This window comes from Perca fluviatilis, chromosome 9 (genome assembly GCF_010015445.1).
Source record: "Perca fluviatilis chromosome 9, GENO_Pfluv_1.0, whole genome shotgun sequence".
Lineage (NCBI taxonomy): Eukaryota > Metazoa > Chordata > Actinopteri > Perciformes > Percidae > Perca > Perca fluviatilis.
In genome coordinates this window covers 32268957-32285491 of record NC_053120.1, presented here as the reverse complement: position 1 = coordinate 32285491, position 16535 = coordinate 32268957, and the positions used below count along the sequence as shown (strand labels likewise).

The 16535-nt window shown below is 41.1% G+C and overlaps 1 protein-coding gene across 5 annotated transcripts in view; it reads right to left on the bottom strand.

Moving 5' to 3' along the window:
• ect2 (epithelial cell transforming 2) overlaps positions 1-16535 on the bottom strand; it is a 190415-nt gene that overhangs the window by 125956 nt on the left and 47924 nt on the right. For 3 of the 5 annotated variants that reach the window (XM_039811660.1, XM_039811664.1, XM_039811662.1), the window contains 7 exons: positions 14697-14759; positions 12921-13146; positions 12660-12845; positions 11218-11342; positions 8126-8245; positions 7936-8004; positions 6586-6696 (listed from right to left, as the gene is read on the bottom strand). In XM_039811660.1, coding sequence (XP_039667594.1) covers positions 6586-6696; positions 7936-8004; positions 8126-8245; positions 11218-11342; positions 12660-12845; positions 12921-13146; positions 14697-14759 — 900 coding nt within the window. The remainder of the gene's footprint in view (positions 1-6585; positions 6697-7935; positions 8005-8125; positions 8246-11217; positions 11343-12659; positions 12846-12920; positions 13147-14696; positions 14760-16535) is intronic. The other 2 variants (XM_039811663.1, XM_039811665.1) reach the window with 1 other exon arrangement.

Sequence of the window (16535 nt, the reverse complement as noted above, 5' to 3'; positions counted from 1 at the left end):
GAAAGTACAGATAATTGCGTGAAAATGTAAGGAGTAAAAGTAAAAAGTATGCTGTAAAATAATTACTCCAGTAAAGTATAGCTAGATACCCAAAATTTCTACTTAAGTTACGTAACGAAGTATTTGTACTTCGTTACTTGACACCTCTGGCGCTGTAAGAGTTATGTTTCTGTTTATTGAATGCGTTATTCAGTGCAAATATAACGGAGAATGTAGTTTAATCACAGTAATGATGGTTTATTAGGTTATTACTGTCGCTCTGTTAAAGGCAAACGTTCCACTGTACTGTCATCGCAGACCACGGACATCTGATTGAGTCTAGACTTTACGGCGCCGTGAAAGTAGGTCAAATTGTAATTATTGCCCCTACCAGCAGGCGGCAGCATAGTCATGTAATACTGTCCATTTACAGAGGGCATTGAAATGTATGTCTGATCGAACTGTTAGCCCATAGTAGTAGAACAAAATATTTATGTAAAGAGATACAGTAAAATAAGAAGTGCTCGGAGCGTGTGTGCCTCACACAGTTCATCAGTACACTGTTAATGTGCACTAACCACTTACTGCCGTAGTGCCCACTTTGTTGTTAAAACACTTACTGGAAATGACGAGGGGGATGAGCGTGACGAACGCAACACATGGCAGCTGATTGGACAAACGCGTCACGTGGGTCTTGCTGCTCCCGAATTTCAAAACAGACTCTAATGGCGTCTCGTTCTGAATACGTTCTCGTATTTTACGAAAATAGTTCACTGAAACATGTTTCTAAAAACATTTTAAGTGAGAAATAGGCCATACAGTTGCTGAATATGTGTGCTTCTTTGATCGACAAAGGTCAGTTTAAAAGATTTTCATCGACCACTCCTCAAGTGGAGTGTGGACAGGCGCGGTGTCGCTGCTATTCATATGCTTATTAGAGCCATTAGCACCTCCGCGGGAGCTCTCCACATACGTCACGGTTCGTTTCATCAATATGTGGCACAGACGACACAACGTTCACAGCCTGTAAATTGTCGTTAACTGCCGAAAATTTGTGAGATTTACGGGCGTTTACGGGGACGAAAATCCCACTTTTCACACAAAACATAAAAACATTTTAAAGGAACACAAGCCAAACAGATTGGGACTGTGTCACAGAGATGATGTACATTAAAGGTATGCTAATTGAAAAGTATACTTATAGTGTTGCTGTAAAGTAGAGGTGTTGAAATTAATCAAATAATCGATGCATCTCGATGCGGACATGGACGATGCTGCATCGATGCAGTGGCCGACCATAATCGATTATAACGCAATGATGTTGCTCGTTAATTTTCCGGCCGCGGCATAAACATTCAAATGAAAAATAACATTATCAGTAGCCTAACCCGTTTCTCAGACAGACAGACAGACAGACAGACAGACAGACAGACAGACAGACTCACACACGCAAAACGTCTGAGTGGAGACATGAGGAGTGGAGAAAATCGCAAATCGAGAAGAGGAAAGAAAACACTGACAAACATCTAGAGACACTAGAATAGTTAGCTTGGAGAAGATCTAAGTTGAGTAACGAAGCTGAAGAGGTGTACACTATAGCACTTTTGTTTAACAGCAGTGGTTTAGAACAAACGTCGTGCTAGTGTACCTGGCTAAAGTTGGAGCCAACAGTGGAGAGTTGCTGATTTGGAGGACGCTGATTTCGGACCGGAGAGGACGACGGCGCGTTTCCCTGCTGAAGAGGACTTTGCCATAGCTGGTGACTGATTATCGTTTCTGTATTTGAGCTGTGTTTCTTGGACTAACAGCTAACTGTAAATTGGATTTCTGTGTGTTTGCTTCACTGAAAATAAGGTATTCGCATCGCACACAAGCTACCATCAGGCCTGGAACTTTTCTTTCTCCCTCTTGGCGTGCGTGCGTGCGTGTTAACAGTGGTTTAATAGGGTTTGAGTAAGTTTTACATTGAAACTGCTGAGGTCTTAGTCAACTATAGACCTCTAACTAATCTCCCCTTTCTCTCCAAAATCCTTGAGAAGGTAGTCGCCAATCAGTTATGTGATTTTCTACATAGCAATAGCTAATTTGAGGACTTTCAGTCAGGATTTAGAATGCATCATAGCACAGAGACGGCACTGGTGAAAATTACTAACGACCTTCTAACTGCTTCAGACAAAGGACGTCTCCGTTCTTGTCTTACTAGATCTTAGTGCTGCATTCGACACTATTGACCATACCATCCTGCTACAGAGACTGGAACACTTAGTTGGCATTAAAGGAATCGCACTAAGCTGGTTTAAGTCCTATTTATCTGATCAATATCAATTTGTTAATGTTAACGATAAATCCTCCAGGTACGCTAAAGTTAGCCATGGCGTTCCACAAGGCTCAGTGCTTGAAACAATTCTATTCACCTTGTATATGTTTCCTCTAGGCAATATTATTAGAAAACATTCAATTAAATTTCATTGTTATGCGGATGACACCCAATTATACCTATCAATTAAGCCAGACGAAACCAGTCAGTTAACTAAACTCCAAGCATGCATCAAAGATATAAAAGCATGGATGACCTACAATTTTCTGATCTTAAACTCAAACAAAACTGAAGTGATTGTGCTGGGCCCTAAACACCTCCGAACCTCATTATCCAAAGATATAGCTACTCTGGATGGTATTGCCCTGGCCTCCAGCACTACGGTCAGAAATCTAGGAGTTATTTTTTATCAGGATATATCCTTGATGAAAATTTCACTTTATGAGGTTTTTTAACATTAATATGCATTCCCCCAGCCTGCCTATGGTCCCCAGTTGGCTTAAAATGGTGATAGGTGTAAACCGAGCCCTGAGTATCCTACTCTGCCTTTGAGAAAATGAAAGCTCAGATGAGCCGTTCTGGAATCTTGTTTGTTATGAGGTCATAACAAGCAAGGTTACCTCCCCTTTCTCTGCTTTGCCCACCCAGAGAATTTGGCCAACCCATGGGAGAGAGACATCATGGCTTTCAAACGAGAAAAGTGGCAGATGGTCAAGGCCACACCCCCACCGTCCACCTTGCCCGCCCCTCTCTCCTCCTCAATAGCTAGAGACACAAAAATGGCACATCCTAAGGAAAGCTCATTGTGGGACTGGCTCTAGTGGCTGTAATTCTGCACCAAGGCTGAATTTTGGGAAAGAGACTTCAGATATAGTATTAGGGACCACTAAGGTCTATATAAAAGCATCCAAAGAGCACCATGTCATGGGACCTTTAACACCCACTTAAAACAAACCTCAAGAACAGCCTTTTTTCACCTTCGTAACATTGCCAAAATTAGGAACATCCTATCTCAAAACGATGCTGAAAAACTAGTCCATGCATTCGTTACTTCCAGGCTGGACTATTGTAATTCCTTACTATCAGGATGCTCAAATAAAACCCTTAACTGACAAGAACTAAGAAAAGAAATCATATTTCTCCTGTATTAGTTTCTCTGCATTGGCTTCCTGTAAAATCCAGGATTGAATTTAAAATCCTTCTCCTGACCTACAAAGCTCTAAATGGTCAAGAACCATCATCTCTAGAAGAGCTCTTAGTACCTTATTGCCCCACTAGAGCACTGCGCTCACAGAATTCACAGTTACTTGTGGTTCCTAGTCTCTAAAAGTAGAATGGGAGCCAGAGCCTTTAGCTATCAGGCTCCTCTCCTGTGGAACCAGCTCCCAGTCTGGGTCCTGGGGGCAGACACCGTCACCACATTCAAGAGTAAACTTAAAACTCCCCTTTTTGATAAAACTTATAGTTAGGGAGTGAGGAGTTGCAGCGTCCGCCTAGCCTGGGCCACCTGCTTCTCATCAGTCGTCAGATTCATCTACCATATAATCAATGATACAATCAAAGTAGAGGGAGACATGCCAGTACAGCCCGATCCTGTTGGGGAGAGTTCTCAGAGTTCCTTAACCTGTCTCTCTTAATTATGCTGTTATAGTTTTATACTGCCGGGGGACTTCCTTTGACACACTGAGCTTCTCTCTCCTCTCTTTCCATCTGTGTGCTTCCATGTTCCAGAAATGCTTGTTACTAACCTAGCTCTGGGGAGCTTATTCCCCGGAGTCCATATGTATTTCTTTTCGCCCATCATGTTTCCTTGTATTAGGGTGGCCCCTAAATCATGGTTACAGCCTGTCGCCGTGGTCCTGCTGCGCGCCCTGCTATGCCCTGTTACACCTGCTACGCTGTGCAGTGCCCTGCTACGTCCTGCTGCGTCCTACTACGTCCTGCAATGCTCTGCTACGTCCTGTGACGCCCTGCTATACCCTGCTACATCCTGTGACACCCTGCTATGCAATGAACTACTACAACTACTATTTCTAGGCGCTGATCCATTATCTTTATTGTGACTATTATTGCCACTGTTCATCACACCCCAACCGGCACCGTCAGACACCACCTACCAAGAGCCTGGGTCTGTCTGAGGTTTCTTCCTGTTTTTCCTCGCCACTGTCTTGAATTACTGGAATTGTTGGGTCTTTGTAAATTATAGAGTGTGGTCTAGACTCTATCTGTAAAGTGTCTTGAGATAACTCTTGTTATGAATTGATACTATAAATAAAATTTAATTGAATTAAGGAGGAATCATTTTGTGTAGCTGGAGTGTTTTAAGTGGAAACTGATAGAGAAACGGGTAAAGGGGTAGTTGTGTGTAATATCATTTGAAGAAATATTGCAGTTAGCATATTTGAAGAGTGTGATTTGTGTTACTTTTTTTTTGTTATTCAATCTAACGGCTAAATATTATTTGTACATTTAAGTTATCGCTCAGTAAACAATACCTTTTTTGTTAAAGAGTGGTCTAGGGTCAGTTATTCCAATACAGCACAATAGATTTGCACTTTAAAAGTAGGGTGGTATGGTATATGACTAATCCAAAACAGGTAAACCTTCGTGGTAGCTAGGGCTGCTCGATTATGGAAAAAATAATAATCACGATTATTTTGGTCAATATTGAAATCACAATTATTTAACACGATTACTCATTAACATTTGGCTATAATGGATAGTGTCCAGGGTATAATCTGTTAGTGTCCTTTATCTCACAGAAATAGTCTTTAGATCAGAATAAAATCTGTTTTACTACTACTTTTACTACTGTGAGTCGGTTCAGCTTTACAGATATCACACATAACGTTACACAGCTAATGAACAGTTCCACAGACATAACACAATGTGCATCTCACATCACATGTTCACTCACTATGACCACTACTACTGTCATTACTAAACATTGTGCCAAAATATCAACAATAATGTCGCCGTCAGTGGGCTTATTTGCTAGCTAACCTTAGGAAAAATCCAGCACATAGACGGTAACTAAGAGTAACGTTACGTGAAACAGGTGATTTAACGTCCCTGCTCATTTATATACAGTTTAACAACAAAACTAAATGCTGAGGGAACATTACTATGTTTTTTCAGTAAGTGAATACAGCGTGTCGGGGTAATACGTCTATAGACCGTATGCTACGGCGGAGGGGCAAAGGCAGAGGAACAGCAGGGTTAGCTAACGTTAGCTGTTCCGAGACAACTGAGTTGGTTTTGCCTTTTGTTGCTCACCAAACGCTGCTGCCATCTTTACTCGCGCTGAGTTTTAAAATTCCAGTGGATGATATGCACATGACATGCCTCCCTGACTGGCTTCGGGAGGGGCGGATGTGCGCGGGCGGATGTGCGTGTCATTCAGAACACAAGACAAAATAAGAGTGTTCTTGCATAACAGAACATGGCAAAATAATCGTATTTTCGATTATACTATTTTGGTGATCGTTGGGAGCCAAAATCGAAATTGAAATCGATATTCAATTAATTGCACAGCCCTAGTGGTAGCTCCTAAAACAAACCCAAACACCTCATCATTCCAGTCTAAAGTTACTTATTGCAGCTTGGGCATTGCACTTGACAATGCAAGCTTTTCAAGTCAAATATCCTATATGGCTTTAATAGAAAAGATGTTTTTGAGGTATCGTGACGCATCGTGATGCATTGAGATATCGAATCGAAGACATGATAATCATAATTGAATTGGGAGATCAGTGAAGATTCACATCTCTATTGTAAAGTAGTGTCATATATATCAGGTTTTCTTGTTTGTTTTTGCAAGTGTCTTATGAAATACCTAACTTTACATGCCATCCACCTGTCAGGCAAACAAACTTGTTAGAAAAATTGTGATTTACATTTTTCGGTCTCGTTAATATTAAAACTGTTTGCATAAGAATACAATATTATACTCTTTCCCTCTCTGTTAAATTAAACTGTTTGCATAGTAAGAAACCAAAACACTGCTTGCTCTCACAAGATAACATGGAACCATTGGCTATCTTGTCTGAGCACGGTGTGAAGAAAGAACATGCACTCACTGACCAGATAAGGGAGACGTCATCAACTCTGACCAGATAACAACTGATGACATCAACTCTGTATTATGATTGTATAAATAAGCCGACGTAGAGGGCTTCCCGTTAGACATTTTCTGTACTATGAGTAGTGCTGTAAATGGCTCCTTGCGTCTATTCTTGATATTATAATTATCCTAACACAAACATACAGTACAAATGCAAAACTCATACCTTGAGAAAAGCATGGAAGCGAGGCTTTTGTTTTTCACAACGAACAATTGTTTCCTTGCTCATTTCAAAAAAGTTGACAAAGGGTGGGTAGGCCTTCACCAGCTCTTTAGACTGGAAAGAGAGAAGACAAGGACAGGTCAGAAGCATAAAAAAGAAGACCCACACAGATACAAGCATGAGGTTTTACATAAAAGGGGAGGGGAAAAAACTTTGAATCACAAGTTGGATTGTTTTGTTTAAATTCAAATTCAAGTTCAAATATGACCTGGCAGAGAATATTGGCAGTTGTGGGCTGCTATGTAGATGAAATTTAGCTCAAAGGTCCCTAACCACACCCCACACACAGGCTACACGCAACCTACCCCAAAATCCCCGGAACACAGGCTTTTTCGCAGGATATCGACACATTTAGACTCAAAATGAAACTATATTGGATGATAATCATTGTTTTATGAGTATTTGGGGGAGAGTTAAATAATGGGTCAAATTTGACCCACTAACACAAAAAATGTGTGCAGCTTTTAACACATTACAAGAGTTTAAATTGTTAAAAAAATTGTTCATGAAATAATTAGCAATGTTACAATACTTTTATTCCTTTTTATACTGGAAGAACCCTTCTCAATAGTTACCATACCTGCCTGTCACATGCAACTGTGACTTTTTTTGAGTAACTGCAAATAGTGCATTACTGTTATATGCATTTATGCTCAGCAAACCAATCTTTTATAGATTAAACCAGTCAGGCAAAGTTTTAGTTTTGCATTATTGGTCATTTACCAGTACCAGAATAAATACTAAAAAGATCCTACCTGGTCTCCTCAGGTAGAGACAGCGATACAATGCTCGATCAATGGCTTTGACCTGTTTCAAATCTTATAAGCAACGGTCAAAATTGACTATTCCTAATTAGTTAATACTTTATTGGGTTACACTTTACTTGAAGGTATCTACATAAGAGTGACATGACACTGTCATGAACGTGTCAAACATTATAAACAAGTCATAAACGTTCATGACAAAAGTGTCACTCGTTTTTTTTCGGACAAAAACCAAATGACCTAACTCTTAGGGTTAGGGTTCATATGATGTTTGACACGTTCATGACAGTGTCATGTCACTCTTAAGTAGATACCTTCAAGTAAAGTGTTACCCTTTATTGTTTAATAGATTATTTCACCCCACTTTCTACACTGATTTTATTTCAACAAAGCTGAAAAACTGTTATCTTAGAGTCTTGAGTGTGGAACAGCAACCACACATATCACCATATGTATTTACTTTGTTGTATGAAGATGCAAATATGCAAGGAAAACCTGCAAAATAGTAAAAAAAAAAAATTGTACTCACATATTTGAGGATGATATCTCCTACACTCTTGTCCTCTGACCAGTCTGTCAAGAGCTCCTCAAGGTCACCCTGAAGAACAAACCATCACACATAGAAAATAACAAGTTAACAATGCCTCTTAAAACAAAAAAAATCACCATCACAATTTAGTCAAATTTGGTTTTGATTTAAAGAGTTGACAACACACTACCTTTATTCTAGTGTGAACTTCATAGATTTCTGGAATGCTGCAAAATATTGTCTTCAATTCTTCTTGGGCCAGGATGGGTCCACCCACCTGCCCCTCTTTTTCCAATGGAAGCTTGAAAAGCTTCAAATAAAAAAAGATATAAGAGAAGCGCAAAAAACGAAATATTGAGCAATACTTAGTATAGCATCAGTGAAATATTATGTTCTGTCAGGACAATAAAATACACATCTAACTTGTCTACATACTGTATCATATACATTTTACTTCAACGAGGTAGCCTAATGTATTGATTCCTTCAGTTTGCATGAGGTCACATTTCTGAGTGTCAGTCCACAACATGTTAGCATTTGAGGTTGGTTTTACAAAAAACTGACACATTGCTGCCTTTTAGTTCTAGTTTGCTTCATGTGAACATGACATTATAGAGACTGACAGTAACCCATTCATTGGATAGTTTCGGCGATTCATCTGTGGAAAAAACTAATTATGACAGCAAGTCATGGAGCGCTTTAATGCACTTTATATTGTTGAACATTTACCCTCTTGGACATAATGTGCAGTAGCCAGTTTTGACAGCTCTGTGTTTTGAATTGATGAGATGAAGATGAAAAATTAGATGAGCTTTGTGCCCTCTTGACCTCTGCAGTTTGCTTGCTTTCCTCACTATCATTTTCTTACTGTGCACTAATTCACTTAAGCTGAATAGCCAATCAAATGGATTCCTATAACAGACACCGCCATCATCGATTTAACATTGAATTGGCCGTAAAAGGTCATATTGCGATTGCGATTTACAATGCTGTGATAACGATTGCAATATAATGGTATCATGAGTTTACTTGATTATCAAGGAAAATGCACAAAATAAGCTACTAAATTTTTTTTAACTTGAACATACAAAGTTAAACGAGCATAAGAAGAAATACATAAATGTGCAATACTTCACGGCTGTATAAGGGAAAACCAAGAGGAAAAAGAGATGGCAAAGACGATGTAAAGTGAGTTAACAGAGAACATCAAGCTTCTTTAGACACTGTGGCTTCATCTGTTGTTAATACTGTTGGTAAAGTGAAGGGCATTAACAACGTGGAGACTTTGGGTGCACACAGCGTGTCATGCACACAGCACACCTTTTTGTTTACTCAAATCAATTTTTGCACTTCTGTAATCACACTGAGTGACATCGTGATTGCAATTACATTAATCGTGCAGCCCTAGTTCATAGTAACAGAGATCTGAACAGGGCCACGTCCAAACTCCAGTCAGTTGTATTGCCCTGTGTCTCGGACATGTTTTGTCAACATACGTAATACCTGACACAACACCAGCTCTGAACACAGGAATGTGCCTTATACATCACAGATAAAAAAAAGTGTGGGTTTTTTTCTGCTTCTTTTAAACATTTTATTAGACAGTGATAGTAGATACACAGGGAAGGGGGGATAGAGATAGGGGATGACACGCAGCAAAGGGCCACAGGTCGGATTCAAACCTCAGCCTACATAATGCGCACTCTACCAGGTGAGCAAGAGGTTCAAGATGTGTTTTTTAAGACAAGATGGGACATTGTGAACTGCAGTCTGGAGTCTTGATTGACAGGTCGGCCTGTAGCCACCCCCTAAAGCAGAGATCTTAAACAGGGGGTCCGGGACCCCTAGGGGGTCCTTAGAGTTACTGCAGGGGGGCCATGACATTATTTTTCATTACTTGAAATCTTTTTAAAAAAATGTAAATGTTTTAACATGAAACCAACATATTATTAGCAAATATAAATCCACCTATTTGTGAAAAAGCCACACTGATGATAGGCTTACAGGCCTATAGGTAAGGTAATCACTAAGATAGCCATCCACAGATACAGTTAATCCTTAGGACACTGTAAAACATGATTTACAAAATCATGCCAACAATTATTATTTTAATAGCTTAATATTCTATGCACTAAAAAGGTATGTATAAAGGCTTTAGGCCGCCCTACACAATTTTAATTAATTTTTTTGGGCATTTTAGGTGTTTATTTGTACAGGAGAGCTGAAGACATGAAGGGGGAGAGAGGGGGAATAACAGGTCTTATGCCTTGGCTATACTGCACGCGTAATGTATGCAGAGCGGATGTGCCAGTGAATGTATCTTTTAACAGGTTACACCTGCTATTTATATATATATATATATATATATATATATATAAACACAAACAGAAGACTATCCTATTTTTACGCTTTTAGAGCAGATCTCTGCGGTGCATACGCAGCACTTAAGAGCTGCTCTCATGGCCGGTGTAGCCAGTTTCATTGATTATATTGGAAGTGTTGGACCATCTGCTCCGCATTCGTTATGCGTGAAATTTAGCCGCTGCCTCAGTATAAGGAACTGATGAACTCAGAAAAATACATCAAGTGTGTTTTCCCTTCTGGTTAACTGCGAAGTGAAGAGGGAGCATGGATTGACTATAAAATAGGCAGTAATCAACAGCACTACGACTCATGCAGTCAGTGATTACTACATGTCTGGATTATAGAGTCAGCCTCAAATGTGTTTTACTTTGATGAATGGCACGGGAGTGGAGCTATAGTGTCATTTGGTGAGTTTGTTTTAGATTCAAGACAGAAGTCCACAACACCAAGGGGCTAACCTTAATTCCCAGATTAAGTTAAAACCAGGCAGCTTTTTGTGAGGATAAGGAAGAGTTAAACCCAGTAGAATACAATGGAGAAGACAGATTACAGGAGAGGGAGATGACAAAAATCGAGGATAGATATTTTAGAAAGGCAGAAAGAGAGCAAGACAGGTTGAGAAAGAGTGAATGAAAAGGATGTCAAAAATGGAGAAAGTCGAAGGTAGATATTAAAGAAAAGAAAAAAAAAAGACTAAAGGATTGGGGGAAAGACAATAAGAGATTGACAGGCAGGTCATTTTCTCCTCTGGTCTCTGCTGGGAGCATTTGATAAGACCGGCCAAGAGAGAGCATGCAAACACACCTTTACTGAGTGTAGCTAAGCCTCAAACAGTTGTCAGGGGCAACCATCTGGGCAGCCTGTGAGTGAGTGTAAGAATTGTCCACATTGTGCTAACACACAGACACACACAGCTACCTGTAGGACGGTGCTTAAAATGTCCACATAGTTTCTCTCAGTCTGGTAGAGCTCCTTCGAGACCTGCCACCTGGCTGACTGCTTGGACAGAACCGGAGTCGAACTCTTGGATGGCTTTGAACTCTCTGGGGGAACATGACAGGCACAGTGGTATATTAGGGTTGCACAATATATCGTTTTTATAGAGCAATATCAACTACGGTCATAACTAGTAATCCACCTTTAATAAGCAAACAAATACTATTTTGCAGGGATCACATTAACCAAACAATAGCCAAACATTTTATTAAAGCATTACTGAATTAACAAAATAAGCTACATCTGTTACAATCTGACAAAAATGAGTTTCATCATTACCTAATCATTAATTACCAGTATAAGCAACGGTCTGTGCAGGTAAAAAATGAGAAGCCTGCTAACAAAATGTTTTCTACATCAGATCTCTGTGTAATTAGAAAAGAGCATAGGAAAAGAATTGCATGTTAAACGGTGAACTGCTCTCTACCACTTTGCGACAGTACCACCTCCTGTCCATTGCCTGGCTTGATCTGTGCAGCACAGGGGCAGCGTAAAAAATAACGGATGCAAATACAGTTGCCTATTTTTAGTGGAGAATAGCGGAGAGAGGCTTCTGGGAGGCTTCTGAAACACTTGTGGAATTACAAGCGTTGTGCAAGGTGTTGCTGAGCAAAACTTGGAGGAGCGGCTTGTCACTAAAATGAGGATAGCTGGTTAGGGTTGGGTATTGAAACCCGGTGCCAATATGGTTCCTAAACGACCGGTATCTACCGCACCAAATAGCAACACGGATTTCAGTGCCATATTTCTGGGCCACTTAAATGCCTGTGCTGCTCTCTGGTGCTCTGAAGACAAAAACTTGTAAAGACACTTAGTAGCCTAGCTGCACTTTGAGACACCGTGGCCAGTGCTAACCCTGAGAAAAAACACAGATGAGACTTAATGGTGCATTAAATTGCACCTCGTAAGCTCATGGTGCATTCAAAGTTATTGTAAAATACCCTTCTGCCATCTAGATGTTCTCCTTTTTGTCATTTAACAACAATTGACTCGTATAATAAGTTATTGTTATTACATTTTAAATAAATCTTTTAAATATGACCAAACAACAAGCCGTTCTTTAATGTCACTGAATGTCGTTTTGTGCTCATAATTTTTTTCTTTTCTTAAGTATCGTTACTGGTACCGTTTAGGCACCAGTAGTTTTAAAAGTATCTTTTTAGCACCAGAATCGGAAAAAACCCAGACAATACCCAACCCTATAGCTGGTCCACCTTATAGGTCAGTCCACCTTAAGGGAGCCTGGGCCGATGATGTTGCTAACTTTGGGCTTAACATCCTTCACCTTAATCAGCAAGTGGCAAGCAAGAAGAATTATTCACCGAAATATAGCCTAAACTTGTACTCTTGAAGCAAAACCTGACCTGCAGAAGTTACTAGCAGCTGCTGCTGCTGCTCCTCTGGTTGTTGAAGAGTACTTGTACCAGGGTAGGACCTTTTCCTCCTCTCGTCTGTCCTAATCATCCTTTCCCTGGTTTTCCTTCTTCTCATACTATTCCTGGTCACAGTATTTTCTCCTTTGCTCTCTGAATGGTTCCCTACTCTGTCTTCTGAAATTAAGAGGGGTTCATCTTGTTTAGGGTTGGATCATGCAGGTGTTTTCCAGTCCTCCATTTTTCTCTTACCTGCCAAGGCCTTGCATGTCTCAGGGGTATTAGATATGTCCAGCAGAGAACCCATTGACAGGGAATGCTCTGCTGACGGCCTTTTGCGTGGTGGAGGGAAAGGGGAGATCTCTGTCTCCTTGGTAAGCTGAGCCAGCGTGTCCCTGAGACGGCGACGCTTACGGTTACTGTTGGGGGTGGTGAGAGACAGGAGGGACACTGCCTTCTTCATGGCTGGGCTGTCGCTCTGAATTTAAGTGGGACAAAGAGAAACACGTATAGGGACAAGATGAATACAAGATGAGTAATGAAGGTAAGCTGCATGTCTTGCAAATTATGACATAGTAAAATGTTAGACCCGTTTGTTGAACAATGAGGTAGGCACATGTCATGCTTTAAGGGTGTGGTAACTTGATCATATTTAATAGTGCAGAATCTCACTTGTGCCTGATTCTGCACTATTAAATATTTTTTCGGAGCATTTAACTGCAGACTTTACCTTATTTGAACATTTATGTGCACAACATTGTCTTTTTTTGAACTTGATAAAAAAAATGCTCAATTAATCTCCTTAGAAGATGAGTTGGGTGAGACTGATATTGACTGGTATTGTATTGTGGACTAGCCACGTGAAAGGAGGTGAGAAAGTAGGCAGTGTGAACTTCTCTCTCAAGTGCAACATTAACATCGGTGGTTCAGGTGGTTCATTTTTGGCAGCTGCTGCCTAGTCCTGCTTGACGCCCTGCACTGCTACAACAATTATTATTTCTAGTCATAGTTTGATTATCATATCATTGTTACTATAAGTCCATCATGCCAACTACTATAATTGTTATGAATCATATCATGTATATCTGTATCAGTGTCTCTGTGTCCCAACCAGCAGCAGGCAGATAGCCGCCCACTTAGAGCCTGGGTCTGTCCGAGGTTTCTACCTAAAAGGAAGGTTTTCCTTGCCACTGTCGTACCAAATGCTTGCTCGTGGGAAATTGTTGGGTCTTTGTAAATCATAGTGTGGTCTAGACCTACTCTATCTGTAAAGTGTCCTGAGATAACTCTTGTTGTGATTTGACACTATAATTGAATTTAATTTAATTAACAACTTTAAGGAAAGACTTTCCAAAACTGTGTACAATTCATCGCGTCCCCTTTCTCTACTATGGCAGGCTTTTCGCCACGTCTTTGAATATGGCCACTTGGAAGAGCTGAAAACACTTTTGTCTTTAGATGCATTAATTAATTTCAAGAATAACTTGGCCTTTAGCACCAGTTAAGCCAAATGTGTACATTCCGCTTGTCCGCAAGAATCTGGTTCGGTCCGCGTGATGTAAATGTCAATAATCCAAGCGTTTTGCGAACGAGCGGACTGTCCACCTGCAGCCCAAAAAAAGTGACTGCGCCAACTGTACAAATATCAAGCACCTACTGCGCATGCTCCAGTTGTTCCACACTCCAGTCCAGTTGGTGGCATAAGCACCAAAATCATTTAAATATTGAGCCACCAAGGCACTGACAATCTTTTAGACAACAGGAGCCTATCATTTCTGTAGCCTACTCCGAAACAACAGACTGCCTTTTCCCCGACTTGCATTCCACTTTCTACACAAAAATCGAGGATGCACAATTGATTAGGAGACATTGCAGCACGGTTTGCGCCGGTCCGTCTTTGCGATGCGAAGATTTTTGGTCACATCAGTCTATTAGACACAAATAAATGGGGAAATGTGGTCCAGGTTGAAAAAGAAAAAAGAAAAAAAAGAAATACACATACATTAACATTATTCAAAATGCACTCACCTTCTCGTAGAGGTACATGGACTCTCCTGCCCGAGCGTCCATCTGAATGCTTCCCCAGAACCACTACCATAGAAAAGAGTAAACTGTTTTACAGACCCCTGGGTTAGGAAAGAGGTACAGTAGGTAGAAAAAAAAATGATTTTGCGTAATATACACTGCTCAAAAAAATAAAGGGAACACTTAAACAACACATCCTAGATCTGAATGAATGAAATAATCTTATTAAATACTTTTTTTCTTTACATAGTTGAATGTGCTGACAACAAAATCACACAAAAATTATCAATGGAAATCAAATTTATCAACCCATGGAGGTCTGGATTTGGAGTCACATTCAAAATTAAAGTTGAAAACCACACTACAGGCTGATCCAAATTTGATGTAATGTCCTTAAAACAAGTCAAAATGAGGCTCAGTAGCGTGTGTGGCCTCCATGTGCCTGTATGACCTCCCTACACACGCGCTCTCTCTGATGGGCGGGCCATGGTCTCCTGAGGGATCTCCTCTCAGACCTGGACTAAAGCATCCACCAACTCCTGGACAGTCTGTGGTGCAACGTGGCGTTGGTGGATGGAGCGAGACATGATGTCCCAGATGTGCTCAATTGGATTCAGGTCTGGGGAACGGGCGGGCCAGTCCATAGCATCAATGCCTTCCTCTTGCAGGAACTGCTGACACACTCCAGCCACATGAGGTCTAGCACTGTCTTGCATTAGGAGGAACCCAGGGCCAACCGCACCAGCATATGGTCTAACAAGGGGTCTGAGGATCTCATCTCGGTACCTAATGGCAGTCAGGCTACCTCTGGCGAGCACATGGAGGGCTGTGCGGCCCCCAAAATAAATGCCACCCCACACCATTACTGACCCACCGCCAAACCGGTCATGCTGGAGGATGTTGCAGGCAGCAGAATGTTCTCCACGGCGTCTCCAGACTCTGTCACGTCTGTCACATGTGCTCAGTGTGAACCTGCTTTCATCTGTGAAGAGCACAGGGCGCCAGCGGCAAATTTGCCAATCTTGGTGTTCTCAGGAAAACGTCCTGCACGGTGTTGGGCTTTAAGCACAACCCCCACATGTGGACGTGGGGCCCTCATACCACCCTCATGGAGTCTGTTTCTGACCGTTTGAGCAGACACACGCACATTTGTGGCCTGTTGGAGGTCATTTTGCAGGGCTCTGGCAGTGCTCCTCCTGCTCCTCCTTGCACAAAGGCGGAGATAGCGGTCCTGCTGCTGGGTTGTTGTCCTCCTACGGCCTCCTCCACGTCTCCTGATGTACTGGCCTGTCTCCTGGTAGCACCTCCATGCTCTGGACACTACGCTGACAGACACAGCAAACCTTCTTGCCACAGCTCGCATTGATCTGCCATCCTGGATGAGCTGCACTACCTGAGCCACTTGTGTGGATTGTAGACTCCGTATCATGCTACCACTAGAGTGAAAGCACCGCCAGCATTCAAAAGTGACCAAAACATCAGCCAGGAAGCATAGGAACTGAGAAGTGGTCTGTGGTCACCACCTGCAGAACCACTCCTTTATTGGGGGTGTCTTGCTAATTGCCTATAATTTCCACCTGTTGTCTATTCCATTTGCACAACAGCATGTGAAATGTATTGTCAATGAGTGTTGCTTCCTAAGTGGACAGTTTGATTTCACAGAAGTGTGATGGACTTGGAGTTACATTGTGTTGTTTAAGTGTTCCCTTTATTTTTTTGAGCAGTGTATTTACATAGACTTTCCTTCTCCTTTTGAAAACCAATAAAACTGGCAGAGTAAAGATAAGGCCTTATTGATTGTGGAGTTACTACAGCTAAACCTTAACTCTACCTTGGCTCTAA